General features: G+C 37.8%; 1 protein-coding gene and 1 long non-coding RNA gene across 2 annotated transcripts in view; one reads left to right on the forward strand and one right to left on the reverse strand.

Moving 5' to 3' along the window:
• Positions 1-24,646, forward strand: part of LOC102531197 (uncharacterized) — a 142,497-nt gene that overhangs the window by 53,838 nt on the left and 64,013 nt on the right. The gene's annotated exons all lie outside the window — the stretch shown is intronic.
• On the reverse strand, positions 1,667-5,400 carry DEFB126 (defensin beta 126). The gene is made up of 2 exons (XM_006202751.3): positions 5,343-5,400; positions 1,667-1,968 (listed from the first exon to the last, which is right to left on the reverse strand). The coding sequence occupies exons 1-2, from the start codon at positions 5,398-5,400 to the stop codon at positions 1,667-1,669; spliced, it is 360 nt and encodes a 119-aa protein (XP_006202813.1).

The following is a 24,646-nucleotide window of genomic DNA, read 5'->3' on the forward strand; positions in this document are numbered from 1 at the left end:
AATCACAGTGATCACAGCTCTACTATGCTGTCAAGGTAGTGATCCAGGTGACTACTGAGGAGGAAGCACAGTGAGTTCCACCAGAAGCCTTTAAAACCCCATTTGGCTCTTCAAAGAGATCCTATGATCCTAACCTCTGTCACACTCCTCTCTGCATAGTAATGAGCTTTCCCCCAGGTGAAACATGGCTTATCATCACCCACACTCATGCAGAGCAGCCATGGCCCAGTGGGCTTGGCCCTCAGGAAACTTGCCTTTCTGTTCTTCATTCAGGAATCAGCAACCTGTTACAGCCAAGTCCCTATGACATGAGTAAATGTGAATATACTACACTGGCCACTCGCAAAGTACCCTGAGTGGGAGTAAATATTTTCCGTCTTCTTCAAGTTCATAAATGTAGGCTCAAAGATGCGAAATCAGTTGTCCATAGTGCAAGACTGAATACATGAAAGGACAATGAACGATCTCATATATGTCTGTATGACATATGTCTCTATGACTGTAAATCTCATTTTTAAAGCTGATTTTTTCTCCTATCCTCCTTTGCAGAAATGACCCGCCTCTGTCCTCCCACCTTCCTGTGTGAGTTCATGAGTCCTACCCACAATGATAGGCAAGAGTATAAAAGGCAATGATGTCCTATTAGTGGGGGCAATCCATCCCTCAAAGCTCTTCTACTAGATGTCATATCACAGCTGTGTCTCTTGAAGGAGGCAGAGGCCTGTCTCCTGGTGAAAATGGAATAAATGAAGGTGATACTTCATTCTGATTGCTTTCTCTGACTTGTGTGGGCAGAGTTTACAGGAGAAGTCCTGTGCCTAAACATGAGTGCCCATCCCAGTATTTAGACCACAGTACAGAGCTCTTGATCTTCCTCCTTTTCCTTCTAAGTTGGCAGTGTATATGAATGTAGACTTCCAGGGAGAGAAGAGAATTGGGTAATACCAAAGTGTAGTAGCAGAGTGCTCTTAGTAGTCAGCTAAGTCCGTCTCAGTTCTAGTATTACAAATCAGTATTTCTTGTCTCTGAAGTTAAGGTCTGCATCCTAAGTTTGTTGTAGGAAATCCAATAAGAAAATGAATATGAAAGCACTCTGTAGAAATGCGTTTGTATTACTGCTTCAAAAGTACATCGCAAATGCCTTCACTCTGTAGGGAGAGGCTTCAGTCATTCCATATGACAGACCAGTGGTTCTCAAAATGCGGTTCTTTGATCAGCAACATCAGCATCTCCTGGGAACTTAATGAATAATGCTTATTTTCAGGCTCTACTACAAAATCAGAAACTAGAAGTGAGGACCAGAAATCTTTTTTTTTTTATTAAAAAAGCAGACCTGCAGATGTTTCTGATGCACTTTATAGTTTGATCATCTCTGCCAGGGCAGATTTGTGGGCCTCTGGGCTGGGAATTGTTTTCAAGGGTGACACCATTTCTGTCCATCAGTCCTTAATGGGTGTTTTGGATTAACCCTCACTTGTGCCTCTATCTTATCTGCATCCTTACCCTGGAATTGCTGGTGCTATGGAGATGTGATGCCCTTCCACACATGGTTTAGTGGAGGGACAGTGAAAAGGAAGGGGAGTATAGTGACAAGACTGACCCCAGAATAAGCTCCTTTGCTTTAATGAACCAGGCATCCTAGATCAGGAGACAGAGGCTGGAATGTTTAAACAGCCGCGGATTTTGCTGACGTTCCTGCTGTAGTTCTTGTTGTAGTTCTTGTTATAGTTCTTGCTGCAGTTCCTCCTGTAGTTCCTCCTGCAGTTTCTTCTGTAGTTATTCCGGTGGTTGTCTCGGTAGTTGACATGGTTGCCATGGTTGAGAATTCAGTACAAAGATTAGACAGAATACAGCACATTTTTTCTTTGCTACACATCCCAGTAGCTGGCTGTACTGATATCTCTCCATTTCTGCACATGCTCCTGCATTTTCCCATTTTGTTTGCACACTTTCTCACATACCAGTTACCTGCACAAAGAAATTATATAGATCATTTAAGACAGAGATCACAAAATGATAAAAATAACAATAGTTTTTTGAAGACTGATTATTCAAGTCCCTTACCAGTTGTTTTGCTGTACTTTTCCTAACCATAAAGACCTGATCTGAACATTAAATGAGATTTTATAAATGTGTATACACACAGAAGTTTAAAAATATATGTATGAGCCTTTCATAAATCAGAATTCTGCATATAAACACTCTCCAGATGTCTATTTCCCATTATTTTAAATTAGAAAATGTGTAACACATTATTACTCATGAATACAAAACCCCTAACCAGTTTCATAAGTTGTAACCAAAAAACACATAAACATCTAAATAGAAATTTTAAAACTATAATTTTAAACTATGAAATGCTCAAATCATTGCTGTAAAGCTTCTTATCACTACCCAAACATACATGACTTTTGTTGATGCTTGATGAGATATTCAAAATATCTTTACATGTTTCTGAGGTTCTACAAACTATATTTGAAATATAACTCTAGATTTGTCTTATGTATTGCCTTCTTAAATATAAATACAAAATTTTCACATGTATCTATATGTGAAATGTATCTACAAAATTTTGTGAATAAAAAACCAAAACACATTCTACTAGGAATATATTCATTTGGGAGACATTATGTAAGGAGTGCCTATATATTTGCACATATTATATACATATATGAAAAATTCTCTCATCGCATGGTATAACATGTAGAAGACCCTGAAGAGGTGTTTAAACTCTTTCTTTCCTTCCTCTGTTAGTTAACTCATTCCTCTATTCAAACAACAAATGTGTAATAAATGCCTACCATGTCAAGAATTCTGCAAGATGATGAGAATAAAACAACGAACAGGAAGACAAAGTCTGAGAAGCTTTTACATTGGAGAGGGGAGAAAGAAAATAAACAAGTAAATGAATAAATAAAATAACTACAGTGAAAAATGCAACAAATGAAAAAAATAATGTGATGTAATAGAGAGTGAGTGACAAGAGCAATTGTTTTTAAGCGCTGTTGCCGCTACTGCAATCTCTTAACTGCTGCTTAATCTTCCTCTGAGGATTAAATGAGATTTTACATACATAATAGTTGTGTATACACATTTGTATACCTAGATTTATAGATATATGTACAAGCCCCCCATTCCTAAAATTATAATTCTGCGTGGAGTTGTTGAGGAAACTATCCCTCAAGAAATGACATTCAAGCCCAGACAGAAGGATCCAGCTCTGTGAGGATCTAGAGGGCAAGTGTTCAAAGAAGAAGAAGTAGCAAATGTGAAGGCCGTGAGCAGGGGAAGAACTTGATATTTCTGAGGAGCAGAAAGATTGCTTGACTACTTTTGTTTTTGTGATTTTTTCTTACGTTGTCTCTGCTTTTTCTTTTGTATCTGCAGTGGCTCTCCATAATGGTCCTTGGCCTTAAATTTCCTCTCCAGCCATTCCCTCCACGATCCCGTGTTTCCTCACTATTCTAGACATCTCCATGGAAATAATATTCAGGTGTCTTCCTTTAGCTCTCTTCAGTTGGGATATGTGGATGGAAACCTCTGGTCAAGTTTCCTTCCTTTCCATACCAATCTTCTTTGGGCCCTGGTGTTGTGTTGATTCTTCCTTCCAAATATGCTTTCTAACAGTTGCATTTCTGATGCCTCCAGATCTTGGATTAGACTTGGATACTCTTACAGAATAAATCCTAAATTGCTTGTGTTTGTTTAGAAAGGGAACTGAGGAATTTTCTGAGCGGTTTGGTTTAGGAATAGGATATCATGTGAGTATGTGATGTATGTCATCAATGTCCTGGAGATGGAAGGAGAAATCATGCAATCTAAACTCATAGAATTTCAAGGATTCCATAATCTGAAACATCTTCTGAGAAACCCTCATCCTGTTATTAATTTCCTCTTATCCATCATCAGTTTGAACAGTTCTGCAAATTTTAAAGAACATAAAATACTATCTTTAGAGGCAGGCTGTAGAGTTATATCACTTTCTATATGTTAGGAAATTCTACCTCAAAAAATGAGTTTCTCTCTTTGTGTCATGTAAAAAAATGGGATTGAGTCCAACGTAAAAAACAGAATTTTAAAAACCTAACAGTAAGCATGGGTGAATAAACTCTTCTCAACACGAAAAAACAATGTTCTAAGCTAATGGGAGAATGTGAAAGAAGTACTAATAGATTTGACAACATGAAAATGAAAAATTCGTTCCTCAAATCAGTAAAAATTTTTAGAAGTAATCAATGTGTTGTAAAATATTTGCAGGAATTGCAAAATAGAAAGGCTGAAAATACTAGTATACTAATAGTAACACTTGTCAACATATGGTGGTTTTCTTGAATGATACCTTTTGACCAAGCAACGGAACTTCTAAAATTTACCTATATAATTAGAGAATCTCACAATGGTACATTAACAAGGTTGTACATTATTTATAGTAGTGACACATTGGAAAAATAATACAAATGACACACAATAAAGGACTCTCCAAGTTAATATTGGTACCAAAATATGACAGAATAATAAGCTTCCACTACAAACTATTTTCAAGGAATAGTTAAAGATCTGTGAAAATTTCCCTGACAAAATATTAAGTTGGAAAGGGCAGGTTATAAACTCACACATCAGTTGGTTATAATTTTAAAAATATAAGCAGTGAAGAAATGGTGGCTAATTTATTTCTCAAATGCTTTCAGTGTTCTTGTCTTAATTTTGTAAATATAAACTATAAAATTAATTAAAAAGGCATGCTTACACAAACAGAGCTGAAATCTGACATAGAACTTCCAGTAGTCTTGAATCTTTTCACCATGTTCACTCAGAATATTTTTCTTCCCTTTCCACCTTACAGTTCTATAGATACTTAGAAATAGCCTTCCCTGCCCTGTTAATCCCATTCAAGAACAAAAAAAAAATTGGGAAATCTTCTTTATAAGACCAAGAAAATTAAGAGACATATTACAGAGTTGTAACTTCAGGAGGTAATACCTGGTCCCATACACGTGGCGTGAGGCAGGGCTGGACCGAACTGCTCTTACATGGTAGAGGGAAGTTTGGAATGTTTGGACCATCTCTGCCTTTGGAGGCAACTTTATAGTTTTGTTGCCTCTACCCACCTTTTGTTGTCACTACCCACTTTCAGCTCCCATCACAGACACTGTTCTCTTGTGAGAGTCTTGATGTCTCTTTTGTTAGAGGTGTTCTGAAGAAGTAGGGCAAACCTCAGGCCCCCTCCCAGTGAGAGCCCTGCCCCAGTCCCATGGATGTTTGGTAATAGGGGCTCCATGTGCAGGATCCTGTTTTAGGCCAACATTTCTTCTTCCCCAGGATTCAAATGGAATCTGTTTTACCTGAGACCAACTGGGCCAGGAGGATAAAGAATGTAAGAGTGAACAGTAGAGACTTCATGGCTCCTGAAAGACAGTAGGCAGTGGGTCCTGTGGAGTCCAGAACTCTCTATTCAGTGTGACTCTGAACACAGGTCTTTATTGTCCTCCCTCGGTGCAGTTGGCTCAGCCAGTGCACTGTGCCAAACATAACTGCAGTCCATTGGCCAGCAGCTGTAACTGAGGCATCACTATTCAAGAGCCCTGTTCTAGGCATGCCTTGGGGGAAAGAGAAAGGCTTAGAAGAGAAGGTGCAAGCGCTGCTGAAGAGTATGGCAATTAGGAGACAAAGGCACAGGAAGAATTTATGCTTATCCCCTAAGGATACCCCTGGGTACCCCTGTGTATTTTTTCAATCTCCTGTGTTGGTTCTATCAGAGTATTTATCTTACTGCATTATGGCAATCTCTTCATCTGTCTCTCCCCCTAAAAATACCATGTGTTTTTGAACACTGACTACCTGTCATTTTCTGTATATTAGTTCTGGATGTAGAGCAGTACCTAAGCAATTGTTTGGTGAATGAAAAAGTTAACATTTTGTTGATAATCTGACAATTTAGAAACTATTTTTTAAAGAAATCAATCAGTGCTCAAAGATGTATGTACCAAGATTTCTTTGAATACTGACTTGAGTCCAGCAGTAGAGCATCATAAAATGAAGTACATCCGTATGATTTAAGGTTGTGCATCTGTTAACAAGAGTGAGATTTTATCTTTCTAAACATTTCTGGGTGAAAAAGCAACATTGTAGAACAAATGTATAGTAATGATTCTAATTTATGTGAAAAAGTTATGTGTTGCATGTTAGTAAATGCATTAACTAAAAGAGTGCAGGGCAGTCTGATGCAGATGTTCAAAGAGGAGTTTATTTTGTATTAAAAAAAATTCTTTTTTAATTGCCCAGTGGATTGTGACTGGAAGCCATAAGGTCCTAGAGATTTTATTCTTTGTTTTGTAGTTTTAATTTTCCTTTTTAAAAATTATTGAGATATAATTGCTGTACATTGAACTGCATTATTTTAAGTGTACAAGTTAATAAGTGTGACAAATTATGCACTCACGAAACCATCATCAGAATCATCATAATGCACACAATCGTCACCCTCCAAAAAGTTCATTATATCCCTTTGTCTCACTCCTACCTCCACCTTTTTCTCCTTTCCACGATACCCATGTAACCCAGATCTGCTGTTTGTCCCTATAGCTTTGTTTACATTTTCTAGAATATTACACATGAAGTCATCTTTTTCTACCTGGGTTCTTTCATCCAGGGTAAGTATTTTGAGTTTCATCCCTGTCATTGTGTGTATCAATAGTTCTTTTCTTTTTATTGTTAATATTCCTCTTTATAGATATATAACTGTTTATCACCTCTTATTGTACATTTGACTGTTTCCAGATACTAGCTATTGCAAATAAAGCTGCTGTTGATCATTTTTTTGTGGATAAATGCTTTCATTTCTTTCTGGTAAACATCTAGGTGTGGAATGACTGAGTCACAGGGTAGGAGTATATTTTACTTGTTAAAAAAACTACCAAATTGTTTTCCAATTAGCTGTACCATTTTATGTTCCAACCAGCAATATATGACAGTCTCTTTTCCTCCATATCTTCACAACACTTAGCATGTTTAGTTTCTTTTCTTTCTCTCTCTCTCTCTTTTTTTTTTTTGGTTTTAGCCATTTAGTGAGGGTGTAGTGGTATTTCACTGTGATTTTTATATGCATTTTCCTAGTGATGAAAAATATTGACCAGCTTTTCATGTAATGTTTGCTATCCACATATCTTCCTTGTCAAATTCTGTTTATATCTTTTCCCCATATTTTGCGTAGGATTTTTTCTCAGTGTTATTAAATTCTAAGTTTCCTTTCTATTTTAATTTTTTTGAGGGGGGAAGCTAATTAGGTTTATTTATTTATTTATTTTAATGGAGGTACTGGAAATTGAACTCAGGACCATGTGCATGCTAACTAAGCACACACTCTACCACTGCACTGTTCTGTCCTTTCCTTTATATTTTAGATAGAAGAACTTTGCTGGATATATAATTTACAAGTATTTTTTCCCAGACTTGTCTTATCATTTTCACAACAAGACTATATTTTAATGATTATTCTTTATTTTGATGAAATTTAATTTATTAATTTAAAATTTTATAGTTTGAGCCCTTTTTGTATCATAGTTATGAAATTGTTGGTAAACCCAAGGACACATACATTTATATTTTCAGAAAAAAACTTATAGAAAGAAGTTTTATCTCTTTCATTTAAGTCAGTGTTCAATTTTTGAGTTAATTTTTAAATGGTGTGAAGTAGAAGCCAAGAATCATTTTCCTTCATGTATGGCTATCCAGTTGTCCCAGCACAATTGCTGATAATATTACCCTTTCTCTATTGAATGTGTGGGTCTATTTCTGCACTCTCTATTCTGAGGTATAAATGTATCATAAACCAGCATCATAAGTTCTTTACTATTACAGCTTTTTTGAACCTAGCACTTCTATGATTTTATTTTTCACATTTAAATATTTAATCCAGTTGGACTTTTTGTATGTATGATGTGAGGTATGAATCAAAATTTATTGATTTTCGATTAAGTGGTTAGTTTCCCAAATAATCCGTTCACTTAATATATTATCTTAACCATTTATTAGATTCCAATGTATACTTGGGTCTGTTTCTTGACTCTCTCCTCTTATCTCATGGTTCTGTTTTTCTGTTTCTAAACCAATCTCAGCCTATTATTTATGATTTTTTACATGTACAGCTTTTGAATTTTTAATTTAAACTTGTATTATTTGATTTCTTCCTTATAAATATTTAACACCTTTTTATTTTTTACAAAAATTAGTTTATTGTGGTAAGAAAGTATTCTTATATATTAACATAGATCTGCTCTCTTAGCAACTCTTTATGTATGTTTATTGTATTGTTTCAAAAGTGTACAGTATAACGTACAGGGGCAATGTTGTACAGCAGATCTTTACAAATATTCAGCTCCCTTAACTGAAACTTTCTGCCTGCTGATTAGCAACTCCCTGTTTACCCTCTCCTCAGGTCTTGGCAATGACCATTTCACTCTTTGATTCTATGAATTTGACTCTTTTAGATACCTCATATAAGTGGAATCATGCAGTGTTTGTCTCTTTGTGACTGGCTGATTTCATTTAGCTTAATATCTTCAAGGTTCATCCATGTTGTCACATATTGTAGGATTTCCTCCTTTAATAAGTATAAATAGGGTTCCATTGCATGTGTATACCACATACATTTGTCCACTGATCTGTTGAAGGACACTTAGGTTATTTTCAAATCTTGTTGTTGAGAATAGTGTTGAAACAAACATGGGAACACTAACATCTCTCTAAGATCCTGATTTCAGTTCTTTTGGATAAGTAGCTGGATGTGGGGTTGCTGGATCATATGGTAGTTTGGTTTCTGTTTTTTTGAGGAACAGGCATGCTGTTTTCCACAGTGTCTGCACCACTTGGCATTCCCACCATTTTTGTGCAGGTGTTGTAATTCTGTTGTGCACATCCTTGCCAACACTTGTCTTTGATGATTTTCGGTAGTGGTATTCTCTGATTCCTTGCTCTTCATATTTTGTATGTTTTTCTACTATAGGTTTTTACTTTGTGGTTATCATGAGGCTTGGAGTCAAATTTTTGAATATCATACTAGGAGCAAATACCAATAAATACTGAAATCAAATTCTCATTTAATTTATTTAAGGCAAAGACGTATTCAAAGACACTACACCTGAATGCACACAGATATGAATGCGCCTTGCAGAGCTCATTTTTGAGGACTGTATGGCTATGCAATATGAAAAACTAACAAGTGTGAAGTCAGCTTTGACGGTATCTTCAGGATTTAGCAGTGGGTGGATCAGACGTATGCGGCCTTGGAGCAGGCAGAACTGCTTCCCAAATGTGGTTGTTCTTGTTCAAGATCCTTTCCTCCATGAACGCAGATCTTAAATATTTCAAATATAGGTAATATGCCAAATATAGGCGATAACCTATACCTCACATGTTTTTAAAACCTAGATTTCTAAGTGTTTCACAGTTGCTAAAGATTATGCTCAGTGTTCGGTGTGCCTTATTTTACTTAATTTTTTGAATTATTCTAGGAGGTAGGTATGTGGTTATATCTCTCTTACTGTTGAAGAAATTGAAGTAGAGACCACATGATAAATAAAAGTAGTAAAGGGAGAACCTAGATATGTTTTGCCCAGTTTCCTCAGCATTCATCATTTTATCATAATTGTTATGTAATGCTTTTGTTTAGGGAGATTGTACATTAATTTGCTTGGCACATTGTGGGCTCTCATACAATGAAGATGCTTTTTCTCCTCCAGACCCTAAGCAGGGAAAGGTTATTTCCCACCTTAGTCTTAGCTTAAACTTAAGCATGAGATTGAAAAAGAATGGGTATAATGCAAGAAGACAGGAGGGTAAAGTTTCACGTTGCAGCTCTAAGATTATATTCCTCATCCATAATCACAGTGATCACAGCTCTACTATGCTGTCAAGGTAGTGATCCAGGTGACTACTGAGGAGGAAGCACAGTGAGTTCCACCAGAAGCCTTTAAAACCCCATTTGGCTCTTCAAAGAGATCCTATGATCCTAACCTCTGTCACACTCCTCTCTGCATAGTAATGAGCTTTCCCCCAGGTGAAACATGGCTTATCATCACCCACACTCATGCAGAGCAGCCATGGCCCAGTGGGCTTGGCCCTCAGGAAACTTGCCTTTCTGTTCTTCATTCAGGAATCAGCAACCTGTTACAGCCAAGTCCCTATGACATGAGTAAATGTGAATATACTACACTGGCCACTCGCAAAGTACCCTGAGTGGGAGTAAATATTTTCCGTCTTCTCCAAGTTCATAAACGTAGGCTCAAAGATGCGAAATCAGTTGTCCATAGTGCAAGACTGAATACATGAAAGGACAATGAACGATCTCATATATGTCTGTATGACATATGTCTCTATGACTGTAAATCTCATTTTTAAAGCTGATTTTTTCTCCTATCCTCCTTTGCTGAAATGACCCGCCTCTGTCCTCCCACCTTCCTGTGTGAGTTCATGAGTCCTACCCACAATGATAGGCAAGAGTATAAAAGGCAATGATGTCCTATTAGTGGGGGCAATCTTCTACTAGATGTCATATCACAGCTGTGTCTCTTGAAGGAGGCAGAGGCCTGTCTCCTGGTGAAAATAGAATAAATGAAGGTGATACTTCATTCTGATTGCTTTCTCTGACTTGTGTGGGCAGAGTTTACAGGAGAAGTCCTGTGCCTAAACATGAGTGCCCATCCCAGTATTTAGGTCACAGTACAGAGCTCTTGATCTGCCTTCTTTCCTCTCTAAGTTGGCAGTTTATATGAATGTGTACGTACACACACACACACACACACACACACACACACACACACACACACAGGAATACTACTCAGTCATAAAAAAGATTTGCCATTTGCCACAATGTGGATGGACTTGGAGGGCATTTTGCTTAGTGAAATAAATCAGGCAGAGAAAGACAAATACTGTATGGTATCATTTATGTGTGGAATCTAAAAACAAAACAAACTAGTGAATATGACATAAAAGAAACTGACTCCCAGATATAGAGAACAAACTAGTGGTTACCAGTGGACAGAGAAAATGGGGAGGGGTAATACAGGGGTAGAGGAGTAAGAGATATAGAGTACTATGTATAAAATAACTAAGCTACAAGAACATATTGTATAGCACAGAGAGTACAGCCAATGTTTTATAGTAAGAGTAAAATCTAAAAAAATATTTAATTACATTTTATACTGAAACTAATGTAATACTGTAAGTGAACTATACTTCAATAAAAAAATCAGATTAGAAACATGCAGATGACTGGGTCAAAACTTAGAAAATATAAGAGATAATGAGATTGTAGCCAATTTTTCTATTTCCCAAATACTTGTAGTATTCCCATCTTAACTTTGTAAGTATAAACTATAGAATTAATTAAAAAGAAGGAATGTGTACACAGCTAGAGTTGAAATTTGACCTAGGATTTCCAGCAGTTCTGAATCTTTTCCCCATGTCTACTCAGAAGAATTTCCTTCCCTTTTTCACCTTGTGGTCCTACAGGTATTTAGAAATAGCCTTCCCTGTCCTGTTCATCATATCCATAAAACAAATAAACAAAAACCAGAAAAACAAACAAAAACAAAAAAAATGGGGAGGCCACCTTCTCTGTAGGATGAAGAAAGTTGGGGGAAGTAAAACTGAATTGTTGCTTCAGGAGGTTATATTTTGTGCCATACAAAGTAAAGTGTGGCAGGGCTGGACTGGTCTGGCCCCAAGTGAAAGGACAGGAGGAAGTTAGGGATGTCAGGATCTCTGTGTTCAGATTCTCATTATTCCCTTCAGCTCCACTCATAGACACTGCTCTTTTGTGAGAGCCTTGAGATCTCTTTGAAGAGAAGATTTCTGAAGAAGTAGGGCAAACCTCAACCTCCCCTCCTGTGAGAACACTTCCCCCACTACCATGGACTGTTTGGTAATAGGGACTCCATGTGCAGGACCCTGTTCTAGGCTGATGTTTCTTCTTCCCCAAGATTCTGTTTACCTGTGACCAACTGGATCAGAAGCAAAATAATGATGAGAGTGAATAATAGGGATTTCATGGCGCCTGAGATACAGTAAGTAGTGGGTCCCATGGAGTCCCAAACTTTCTTTTTAGTGTGACTCTAAACACAGGTCTTTATTATCCTCCCTAGCTGAGGTTGGGCTCAACCATTGGACCATAAGTAAAAGGATACTGTGTCAGACAACTTCAGTCCATTGGCCAGCAGCTCTAATTGAAGTACCACTGTTCAGAGGCCTGTAATAAGCCTGCCTTGAGGGAATCTAAAAGATAGTAGAGAGGATGCAAAAATGGTATGGTAATTTGGAGAGGAAGGATGCTTTCACGAGTAGTTTATTCTGAAGCCCCAAGGCTGGGTCCTCCTACCTTTTTTTCTGTGTGTGTCTGTCTCTTCCCCTAACGTGAGTTGTCTTTCAGGACACTAACTACATGATTCTTTTCTTTTTATCAGTTCTGGACACAGAGAAGTATCTCCATAATTCTCTGTTGAATGAACAAATTAATACTTTTTGATAATAGGTATTTTAAGATTTTTTTAAAAAGGAACTAGTGCTCAGAGATACGTTGTACAAAGATGTCTTCATATCCCCATTTGAGTCCATCAATGGAATATCAAATGAAGTGCATCTGAATGATTTAATATTCTGCATCTGTTTAAAAGAACGCAACAGATTTTGTCTTTCTAAACTTATTTTGGGGTGAAAAGCAATGTTGTAGAACAATATGTATAGTAGTGATCCTAAGTTGTGTAAAAAGTTTTATGTCTATGTATGTCAGTAAAGGCTAACTAACTAAGAAGAGTGGAAGGATACCCCATCATTTTAACAATAGTCGTTCCCTCTGAATGGGACTGGTTTCGAGGCCCCCATATTGGTGGGTCCTTGTCTGTGATTGTCAGAAAAAGAACAGGTGAAGGTAGATTTTCTTTCAAGAGTCAGAAAAGAGAAATTTAGAAATTGGAGGTAGAAAAGAAAAGCCTGTCAAGAATGCTCTGAGTATCCCGAGACATTCAGAAATTGAGGGTCAAAAAATTGTTTCCCTGAATTTATCAACATGCATGTCTTAAAAAAATGTTGTAACCAGTATCCCAGTTTGAAGACTACTACTTTATATTATCAGACCTTCTTCTTTTATTGAGATGTTTTCATGGCAACAAGTTCTCCAATTTTTATTGAGCACTGACCATGTGCAAGGCGCTGATCTAGCATCTTGGGACACAGCCATGAAGAAGATCACAGTGTAAGGACTCTATGTACATTATATGTACATTATGGTAATGAGGACAGGCCATAGTAAGTAAATAATTAACATAATTCTGAAGGAGACCAGAGAAATCTACAAAATAATTTCAAAGAGTTTAAGTGATAGGAAGAGAATAATACAAAATATCGTGAGGAGTGGTCTCATGGCCAAGGATTGTTTCCCAGGAGATGACATTTGAGGCAAAGATACAGATGAAGAGTACTCTAGGCTGAGGCAGACCAGTGGCCTAGGGATGTCTTTTGGGGAAAAAAAAACCTCTGTGAAGAGTTGACTTGTGACCTGTGTGACAAGGTGTCAGCCATGCAAAGAAATGGAGAAGAGCAATTTAGGCCGAGGTACACTAGAAAGAAGGCAATGAACTTGTCTAGGTTGGCTAAAGACCTTCTTGATATTAGCACTCCAATTCCCGTGTTCTGAGAAGAGCCTCAGTCCCAGACAAAGTAGGATGGTTTGTCAGCTTAACAGGAGGCCCAAGATCTAGTGGAATAAGAGGTCTACTTAAAGGTCAGTGACTTGATGACCAATATCCAAACTATAGTCAGGGTCACTGGCAGCTCAACCTACACAAAATACAAGAGAAATAAACCTTCTTGATTCTGAGACATTTAGGTGTCTTAGACTGTGGCTCTCAGTAGCACCCCAGCCTTAGTGCAGCATATTAATAATTAATAAACCACGTGGTGAATATCTACTTCTCTGAGCTATCAGCAAATAAAGTCACTGACCCATCAGTTGCCATACAAACCACACTGACATTCACAGAGGCACACAAACCATGGATACCTCTACACAACTAGTATTCATGGACAAAATGAAGATCTAGAGAGGCATGCAATGAGACCACCATAGTTGGAAGTTGTGAGTAGACTTTTAAGTGGAAAGCATTGGAAAGATAAGTAGACTTTGTGATGTAACTCTTAATTTAATACAGTGTACTCTCAAGACAAGTCCCATTTGCACCTTTGAATAGTTAATTCAATGTTTGTGGTGAATGAGGTAGTTTCTAACCATAACTGGCTTTGTTTTGGGTTGTGTATTTTGGGTTGAGAGGTATTAAATATAATTTGACCTTATGATACAAACAGGGGTTTAAAGCCAGAGCTTACAATAAGAATTGGTGGGGACAGAGGGAGAGGAAAGGGACGACTTGTTTGGAATTTTTTATGTGCCTTCATAGGTTCTTCCATATATGATAATAGTGCTTCAAGTATTATTAAAATTAAAATCTTTGTCTTAAATATAGAGGCAAGTCCAAACTGAGGTATTTATTTATTTATTTAGGAAAAATACACAGACACACAAATATACCCGAGACAAAATATTAGTAAATATATATTTGTATATTTGAGGATGACAGAAAAAAAGTTTAAGCCCAATATGAAGAATCCCTGTATCTTCTGTACACATCTCTCTACCCATTTCTAATTGTAAAGTAACTCTCTTGGTTCTTGCTTTGGTAGTAGCTTTATGCCCATCTCCATGCCCCCAAACTCCCAATAGAATTGTCCCCAGTGAAATAACATGAGTAGAATTGGCTCCCTGGATTTTATTCCCAGTGCTTATGTGGATCTCGTGTCTCACGCTCCTCAGAAAATATACGCTGGGGGAGCCGAATAGGAGTTGTCACGTGTTCAGTGGTCTCAGTTACTGGATTCTCAGTTGTTTGAACTGTTACCGCATCATCCATCCCAGAAATGGGAGAAAAAGGAACAACATCCTGAGTACTAAATCTAACAGTTATGCCTTCAGGGAATAAGACACGTAGTGGCCACTGGGTGACTGGATCGTCACTGCTTAGGGGAATGCAGCATGATTGCTTGTTCGTACAAAGAAGTTTGTACCTTTCAAGATGAAAACATTTCTTTCTGCAGTGTCCTACGTTATTCTTCCAGCACCTTTGAACTGTCCAGCCAGCTGCAGGGAATAAGCAAGCAGTCAATTTTTAAACTCTACCAACAGCATGATAAACATTAATTCAAAAATTTGACAACTACTACTACTGCCATCTAAAGTAACATGGTAACAAATACTGCAAGCCATTTGGAGAGACAAAGAAGAAAACTAAAAGTGTATATTAAAAACTATGACATCTGCCATCAAAGAATTTGCCTAGGGTAGAAGAGGGAGAGACAGAGATCGAGAGGAGAAGGAGAAAGAAAAAGAAACAGAGAGGTTAGACATACTTAAAGTTGATATTTAAGCCAAGGCAAGGCAAGAAGGATTAAAGGAGCCAACTGGGTACACAGGAGGCAAAGATTAATTCAGGAAAGGACCAGCAGATGCTCAGTCCTCGTATTGAGAAACAGCATAGTGTCTTTAAGATATTTGGAGAAGGGTGAAGAGTCTGCAGTATAATGTACAAAGAGCCAAGGAGCTTGAGATAAAATGAGCTGGAAGTACCAATGCCATCACCTAGTCGCTTTAGGCCATTATTAAGCATTTTTATTTATTTCAAAACGTCACTGATTTCCTATGTTTTAGACAGTTAACTAGCATTTCACATGGAGATTAGATAAGGGGGAAGGAAGAACGGGATCCCGGGAAGCACGTGGGAGGCTGTGAGGCTTTTGCCAGGAGAAACATAATGGCAGCTGGAACTGGGGCTGCGAGAGTTGTGGAAAGAAGAGGACAGACTTAAGACATCGATTGTTTGAGTCTAAGATCAGAGGAAGATGGAGAAATCCAAGTGCATTACTACATTTCTGTGTTGAGACGGGAGATTAGTGATACTTGCCATTCATAGAATAGTAATCTGAGGAAAGAGCAATACTTGGAGGAAGGAGGAAGAGGTGGCTTACAAATATTTGTTTTGGGGTGTGTAACTTACAGGACACCTCAGATGTCAAGAGGCGAGGTGGTATACCTGTAGGAACTCAGTACACAAGTTTGGACTCTAGATGTAAATTGAGGAATCACTGTTTATAGATAGTATTTACAACTACAGTTGTAGCTAAAGTACAGTGAGAGTTGGAATAATATGAGATAAAAGGGGGCCATAATTAAATTCGGGTGAGTGTCAATATAGAAGGAAAAGGCTCAGAAGGAACAAGCAGATATGTTGGAGCAAAACAGAAGAATGAGACACTAGAGAGTTAGTTTAATTTTCCCAAAAGGAGACCTTAGGAAAAATTTTCAGTACTGCATAAAAAATGAGTTCAGAGGCATTCCTCATCCCCACCCCCAAAGTCAGTTTGGAAACTCGGAAGATAGGGAAGTAAGACAGCCCAAAAGAGGTGAATTGTGCAGTTATTTACCACTGTGGTTGACTAGAACATGGTTCCATGGGGAAATTCTGGCAGTCAGTGTGTGACTCGGACAAGCGTCTGAGTTATCGTTCTTGGGGGTCAGAGGAGCTGGAATATTTATCCACTTTCCTGCCAGCCAGTAGGTGATAGATGATCCCAGAGTGAGCTGATAATTCCCTGTTGCTTCTGGATTGCCCTGTACAGGGTTGATTTGCAAGCAGTCAGCCATGCTTGGGGTATACTGCCAGGTGCATGTCAGGCTCATGTGCATGAAAATGGCAAATGCCAAAGGGATACAAGGAAGGTTGTATCAGGTACTACTCAATTATGCAAGAGAGGAAAACGTTTCTTAAAGGAACACGTGGATATTTGTAGTCAAATACTGCCAAGAGGCTGAGCAAGATAAGGGCAGAAGCATCCATTGTATTTAACATGATGAGTGTCATGGTAATCTTGAGACAGCTTCAGAGTGCTAGAAAGAAAAGTGAAGTCGTTAAAATGTGTATGAGTGAGGAAGTGGAAGTAGCACCTGGAGACAAAACTCTTAGGAGGTTTAGCTGTGAGGAAGAGCAGAGACACAGAGAAGTTCTTGGAGGACAGGATGGTGTCAAGGGAGGGTTTTCCAGGTTTGTTTGGAAGAATGGGAAAAAAGAGTGGGTTTACAAACAATTAAGAAGAAATAAGTTAGGAAGAGAAAGAGATAACATAGAAGAGGGAAATGAGGCAAAAGAAGGGCACAGTCCTTGAGAAGGTGACAAGGATCAAGATCACCAGTGGCATTTGACTGAGATGGAGAAGGCACACTTCCTCAGCTCGGTCAAGAGGGAAAGAGAAGATGGGTGCAAAGCCATATTGGGATGAGTGTTGGCTGTGGTAAAAAGAAAAAGTTCTGTTTCAGTTTTTAAAATCTTGCAGACTGGGGTAAAGTCATAGGCTGGGAAGGAGAGTCACACAGAGGAGTGCAGCAGGAGGACTGAAGAGAAAAGAAAGATCAGTGCAAAATAGTGTTCTAGGGAAGAGGGAAGAGGTGCTCACACGAGAAGTACAGTAGCATCTTTGAGCAGCGTGATGATTCATTGGTGGGGTGAGGATATGAATCGACAGTGAAACTAGTCTCTTCCCCTGTATGGTCATTTATCAAGCAACCACATGAGCACCATTCTCAGCAAACTGCCTGCGCCGAGGTGAGTCTATTCTAGGCCGAGGAAGCAGCTAGTCAAAGGCTCTATGTTGGAGGAGGCCCGGTATATATGAGGAAGGGCGAGTAATTCTCAAAACAACCTTTTAAGGTTTAATTTGATAAAGTATGAAAAGCACCTTGTGTGGGTTCACACACACATATACACACACACACACGCACGCACCTACAAAGAACAATGAGAAATTGGCTCCTATTTCCTCCCGACATGTTGGCTTTATCCCACTTCTCCAATGACTCAGTCTCTTTTTCTTTTACTGACTCTAATTTCTTTTGCCCGTGATAGAATTTTCCATAGGTTTCAAGTGTAGACATTCCACTTCTTTCATCCTGGGCAAACCCTAACATCGCTTCTTCATTCCTCACTTGTACAAAGATTGCCTTTCCCTCCAGGGAGTCCATACTAGAAATCCGAGTCCCCTCAGCTTTTCTCTTCCATTCCTAAACTCTTTAAGTCATCTTGTTCTGTCAGTTCTTCTTTAAAATTGTCTTTCACTTGCATTGTGCACTACTCCTTTTCAACGATTCCCTCCAGAGTTAAAATTTCGGGTACAGCCCCTCATTCAACAGAGGTTTGAGCCCCTACCTATGATGCATGCTCTGTTCTAGGCTGTTAGGGTACATTTGTGAACTAAGCAGGCAAAGTCGCGTGGAGCTTACTACCTAGCAGGAAAAGACAGACAATGAAAACCAAGTAAAGCATCCTGTGTGTGAGAGGATGATAAGGGGTTTGCAGAAATAGGAGAGAATAGATTTAAGTGAAATCTATTTGGAGTGTCATAGGAGCAGATGACAGTTTCCCAGCCAGCAATTCACATTGGCCCTGAGAGAAGATGACAATTAAACAATGACTTGAAGGTGCTAAAATAATTAGCCATGCTGGTATGTGGGGAAAGTGCATTCTGAGCAGAGAAAACAAACAGAATGCTGTGGGTTGAGCAACCTGGCATGCTTGAGTAAGGGCACTGAGGCCAGTGTGACTCTGGGGAAGTGAACCAGGACTAGAGCAGTGGGAGATGAGGTGGGAGAGGCCATAAGGGCCAGATCATGGAGGGCCCAGCTGGTGGGCCACTGTAAAGACCCTGCTTATTGTTCTGAGCGAAGAGGGGGCCATTGCAGAGATCTGAGCAGAAGAGGTACGTGGTCTGACTTCCAGTGTGAGAGGATCACACTCTATGCTGTCGTGATCGTAGACTGCAGGCGGCCAGGGTAGAAGGACAGAGACCTGTGAGGAGGCTATGGCAGTAAGAGGTGAGAGATGATAGTGACTTGAGTCAGAGTGGTAGCAGTGGAGGCGGTGAGGTTGGTTGCTTCTGAGTATAATTTGCAGGTAGATGTAATAGACTTCCTGATAGATGGGATGTCACAGCTTAGACTATTAAGGATAATTCCAAGAATATGGCTTAAGCAATGCAATGATGACAACAGGGAATGATCTATAATTAATGCTTTTTTTTAAGAGTGAGAGCAGTCATTTATTTCAAAGCTCCTCAATCTAGAACTTTTATGTTGTTAGGACATGTGACCTCCAACACCAATATCTCAAAACCAGAAATCTAAAAACTATGAATAACAGTAGTATTATTTCAGGCACATAAGCCATCTAGCCAAAAAATTATCCCTTGTGTGAATTCTCTCTGAAACAAACCAGGTATGGAATCAGATTGCATCAACTTCAATACAGCTATTGACGGCAACTCACTGATGGGCAGCTTTGCTTGGTAAAAAGTTTCTTTACCAAACCATCAGATGCTGCCTCACTTGAAAACACAAAAATACCCTCAAAACATTAAAGAGTTAAATTTCAAAATGGAACCTATAAGTGAAGATCTATAAATCAGCAGGAAAAAACCGACTGCCGTCAAAATAAAAGGGAAAAATAGGCAGAACCACATACTTTGTAGAAAAATTAAAATACACAATACATATATATTTGAAGTTTGACTTCCCCATAGTCAAAGAAATAGAAGCTATTATATATTTAGGTATTTTCCCTCATTTTAAAATTTGCAATGTTCAGAAATTGATGGTACACTAAGTAGACAGGAATAAGGTGCATTTCTAGAATTGTTATGTTGAATGGGTTATGTCTATGAATGGTTACATAGAATATACTTGTACCTGAAACATACTTATTAACAAAAAGAATAAGGACATAAAATGCCCAATTATGAAATTGGATAAAAAATGTACAGGGCACCAATTCTATGAAATTTTATGCAATTATTAAAAATTTGGTTTTTGGAGAAGATTTAACATATGGGAAAATACTCATGATGTAATAGAAACTTTTGAAGGAGGATACACATTTTTTTCCACATGGTGTTCAGGAATCTGAGGGAGAGCAACAGAACAAAACCACATTGTTACTTCTTTATTATTTAAGAACTTCCCACGATTTCAGCAAATAGTTCATGAGCAGGATTGAGTGTAAATAATAATTCTTTACCTCACTTACTAAATCAACATGTCTCCATATGAATCAGGATATAGACTCATAGGCATATTTACATCCATTTCATGGAAGTGAATACCTTTCTAAGAAAGATAAATGTCTCCAAATTTTGAGTCCATTTTCTTAGTGCATAAGGAACTCTTAAAAAATCAGTAAGAAAGTTCAGAAATCCAATGGAATAGATGTTCAAATGCATTCGTAATTAAAATGTGATGAATGCAAACAAAAATGAGACAACACTGTCACACATTGGAATGCAATACTGGAAAGAATGTGATTTAAAAATGTAGTGATCAGTGTGTGGGAAGCTGACATTCTCGCACACTAGTGATAAGAATGAAGAGTAGTGTAGCCCATTTGGTGGATTTTTTGACAGTTGTGTTTGTGTGTGTGTGTGTGTGAGAGTGTGTGAGCGTCTGTGTGTAATCATAAGTGGAAAGACATACTCTTTTTAAAACTAAATTTCCTTGCTGAATTATTTCTGATAAAGACTGGTTTTCCAGGTTAGTGGACCAATTAAATTACAGAAGGAAATTCACCACTCCCCCCATACATTCTATGTATACATTAAAAATAATGAAGTATTTTCAGATATTGATAAAAAGTCTTTGAGACATATTGCTAGTATATTGTAGAAGAATCCCTGTGATTAATTTACATTGGGTTTTTAAAAATCTAAGATATATAAATATTTGGATCTGCTAGGTTATACTACCAATTGGTAAGATTACTTGATTGAATGATTCAGAGATTCTGAAGGGAAGACTGAAGAACTGTTATTCCAGGGTGGGAGAGTACTTTTCCTTAAACTCCTATAAACCTATCAATTGTTTGATACTTTGTAATCAACTGCAAGTATTATTTTTCAATAGAAGTAGAGAAGTTTCAAAAGTAACATTATTAAAAAGAGGGAGTAAGCTCATTCGTTATTGATCTGTTGTCAAAACCTCCCTATTGGTCACTTGTCTTTTTACTTGTGTCTTAATTTATCCCCACTTCTAACTCAGACTCGTGTTGTCTCTTTCTCATGACAACTCTGCAGAACCTGCAAATAGTATGATGAATTTATTCACCATATCTCAGAACGTAAAAACAAGGGTCTTCCTTGAGAGTACTTTAATGACAAAGAAGAATTCAAGATGGTAGTAAGAGCTGGACTAATAGGACATAACGATAAAATAGGTGCAACAATGAAATCATTAAAATAGAATCAAAGTGAGGCTGAGTTAACACTGGTTGGTTATAGAGAGAGACGGAAAGGGCCACTCAGAAGACTGAAGAAATTATTGCCTTTGGAGAAATGTTGCGTAAGACACCCCAGTTTGATAGGTGCCTCTAACAGATTCTTAGAGAGTAGGGACAAGGGGCTGCCATTGTAAGCGCACCTCTGCTGCTCTTTATTGGACCAAGGCTTTTCCTGTGTCTTCTTTTTTCCCCCCTCAAGACACCTGGGAGCCCCAGGTCAACAACTCATCCTAGTTCCATCATCCCTTCATTGTAGGGTTCCATTACCTTTGGTCACCAGAGTTAGTAACCCGCATATTGTGAAAGTCAGCATCAGGAGATTCATGGCTTCTGGGAGAGAGGAAGCTCCGTGTCCTGAGGGATGCAGAACTCTTGGCACAGCTAGGACTCGAAGTGGTCACCTTTACAGGCCTATCATGGGTGATGAACCAGAGAGGGGGAGAATGCTATGCCACCCAGAACACAGGACCATTAAGTTGCACCATCAAGTGTGCATGACAAAATATTGCTCTGTTCTAGAAACTTTTAAAGAAAACTGAGGCCTTATGAAATGAGTTATAATCCTGAGAATGTGTAGGGTCTGATGGAAAGAAACAACATCCCCCAAAAGTCATCCTTCATCCTGGATGGGGCCAGTTACTTCTCTCACTTATGCCAGCGTATATACCTTATATACCTTATACATATCAATGATAGCAGAATTCTGTATCAAGAGCCAATTTTTTTCAGACCAGTAGTTTACAACACCGAGTAGAGTATCCTTTCCATCCAAGTGATTGCCCCAATCCATTTTGTATTAATTTTTCTATAAGGTGTGATGTTTATAGTTTGAATAGATTTTTTTTAACTGTGAATACCTCATTTTTGCAGTAACCATTTGTTTGAAGTACTGCCTTCCTCCATTGAATTGCTTTGGTAGGTTTGTCAAAATGAGTTGGCTGGGGGGAGGGTATAGCTCAAGTGGTAGAGTGCATGCTTAACATGCAAGGTCCTGGATTCAATTCCCAGTACCTCCTCTGAAAATAAATAAACCTAATTACCCCCTGCCAAAATGAAATCATTAAATAATACAATAATAAATAAATAAAGTATTTTTAAAAATTAGTTGGCTGTACTTGGTTCTCTATTATGTTCCGTTGATTATGTACCTGTTCCTCTGCCGATGCCACACACTCTTGGTTACTGTAGCTGTATAACGTGTCTTGAGATAGTATAGTGGTTCCTTTATTCTTCTTTCTAAAAATTATTGTAGCTATACCTGTTCCTTTGCCTTCCAGTAAAAATGTTGGAGTAGTCTTGTGTGTATCTACAAAAGATCTTGCTGGGATTATGGTAGCAGCTGAGTTAAACCTGTGTTTCAGTTTGGGGAGAAATGACTTCTTTACTATGTTGAGTCTTCCAATCCATGGACGTGGTGCCTATGCCACTTCATTTAAGTCTTTTTTATATTTCTTTCATCAGCATTTTCTAGTTTTAAGAATACAAGCACTAAAATGTTTTTTCAATTTACACCTAAGTATTTTAATTTATGAGTGATTTTAATGATTTTATACTTTTAATTTCAGTATCCACCTACCCTTACTAGTTAGTGTACAGCAGTACAATTCATTTTTATGTGTTGGTCTTGTATCCTGGAACTTGTTAAATCACTTACTAGTTTTAGGGATTTTTTATAGATTCCTTGGTCTTTTTTATGTAGACTATTGTGTCAACTGCAAATTTTCTTTCTTCTTTTCCAGTCTGTATGCCTTTTCATTCCTCCTCTTATCTTACTGTGCTGGGCAGAATTTTCAGAGTATGTTAATTGAGAATGGTGAGAGTGAATATCCTTGCATTTTTGTGATCTTTGAGGTAAAGCACTCATTCTTTTACCAGTAAGTATGAAATTATCTATAGGTATTTTGTAGATGCGTTTTTATGATTTTGAGAAAGTTTTCTACCATTCTTAGTGTTCTGGGAGTTTTTGTCATGAATTATAGAGAGCTTATTCAGATGTTATTTATGCATCAGTTGTTATGATCATGTGATTTTTCTCCTTTACCCTGTTAATTTGATGGGTGATGTTGATGATTTTCAAATATTTAATCACCTTTCATCCTGCAGCAAATCCCACCTGGTCTTGGTTTTAATTCTTTCCACATATTGCCAAATTCAACCTGCTAATAGCTTTTCTAATGGAATTTTTAATTGAAATAATTGTAGATTCACATGTAGTTGTAAGAAATAACTTAGAGTGGTCCTGTGGTACCCTTTGTCTGGTGTCCCCCAATGGGAGCATCTTGCAAACTTACAGCACAATATCAACAACCAGGATATTGACGTTGATACATTCCACCAATCTTATTCTAGTTCCCCAGATTTGCTTGTAATCATTCGTATGTGCATGTGTGTGTTGTGATTGTGTGTGTGTGTAGTGCTATACAATTTTATCACATGTGTAGGCTTGCATAGTCACAACCACACTCAAGATACAGAACAGTTCCATCACTACAAGGATCCCTCCTTTAATTTAATTTGGATCTTGTCAAAATTCAATTAGGCATACCTGCATGGTCCATTTATAGGTTCTCTAATTTGTACCATTGATATGTCTTCTTGCCTCCACTAATATCACACTGCCTTCACTACTCTACCTAAGCCTTGATACTGGATAGAATGATACCTCTTACTTTATTCTTCTCTATCAGGATGGTTTTCTTTCTTCCTTTTCAATCTGTATGTTTTTAATTTCTTGCTTTACTGCAACAACTACAACTTCTGGAGGTGTTAAGGTAAAAGCATTTCATCTTTGACCATTAAATATAATGTATTTTTTTCGTAGATGCCCTTTATCAAATTGATGCAATTCCCTTTTCTTCCAACTTTCTGAGAATTTTTATCATGAATTGGTGTTGGATTTTAAATAAATTGCCTTTTATGCAAGTTGGTACACTCATATTATTTTTATTATTTCCCTATTGATATGACGGGGTTATAGTGACTGATTTTGGAATATTAAACCAGTTTTGCATACCTGAAATGAATTCCTCCTGGTCCTGGTGTATAATTATTTTCATACATTTTTGGATTCTACTTGCAAATATTTTGCTTAGATATTTACACATAAATTCATGAGAGCTATTGGTCTGTAGTTTTTTCCTTTCCCGTAATGTCTTTCTCTGGTTTTAGTATTGGGTAATGCTGACATCATAAAATGAGTTAGAAAATGTTCCCTCCTCTTCTACTTTTTG

Source organism: Vicugna pacos, chromosome 19 (genome assembly GCF_048564905.1).
Source record: "Vicugna pacos chromosome 19, VicPac4, whole genome shotgun sequence".
In the NCBI taxonomy this organism is placed as follows: domain Eukaryota; kingdom Metazoa; phylum Chordata; class Mammalia; order Artiodactyla; family Camelidae; genus Vicugna; species Vicugna pacos.

Excerpts from the sequence above, each read along its gene's own strand:
- DEFB126 (XM_006202751.3), bottom strand. The coding sequence starts at position 5,400 with ATGAAGTCTCTACTGTTCACTCTTACATTCTTTATCCTCCTGGCCCAG. Across the intron at positions 1,969-5,342 it reads CCTGGCCCAGTTGGTCTCAG|GTAACTGGTATGTGAGAAAG; the intron begins GTAAAACAGATT and ends TTCTTTGTGCAG.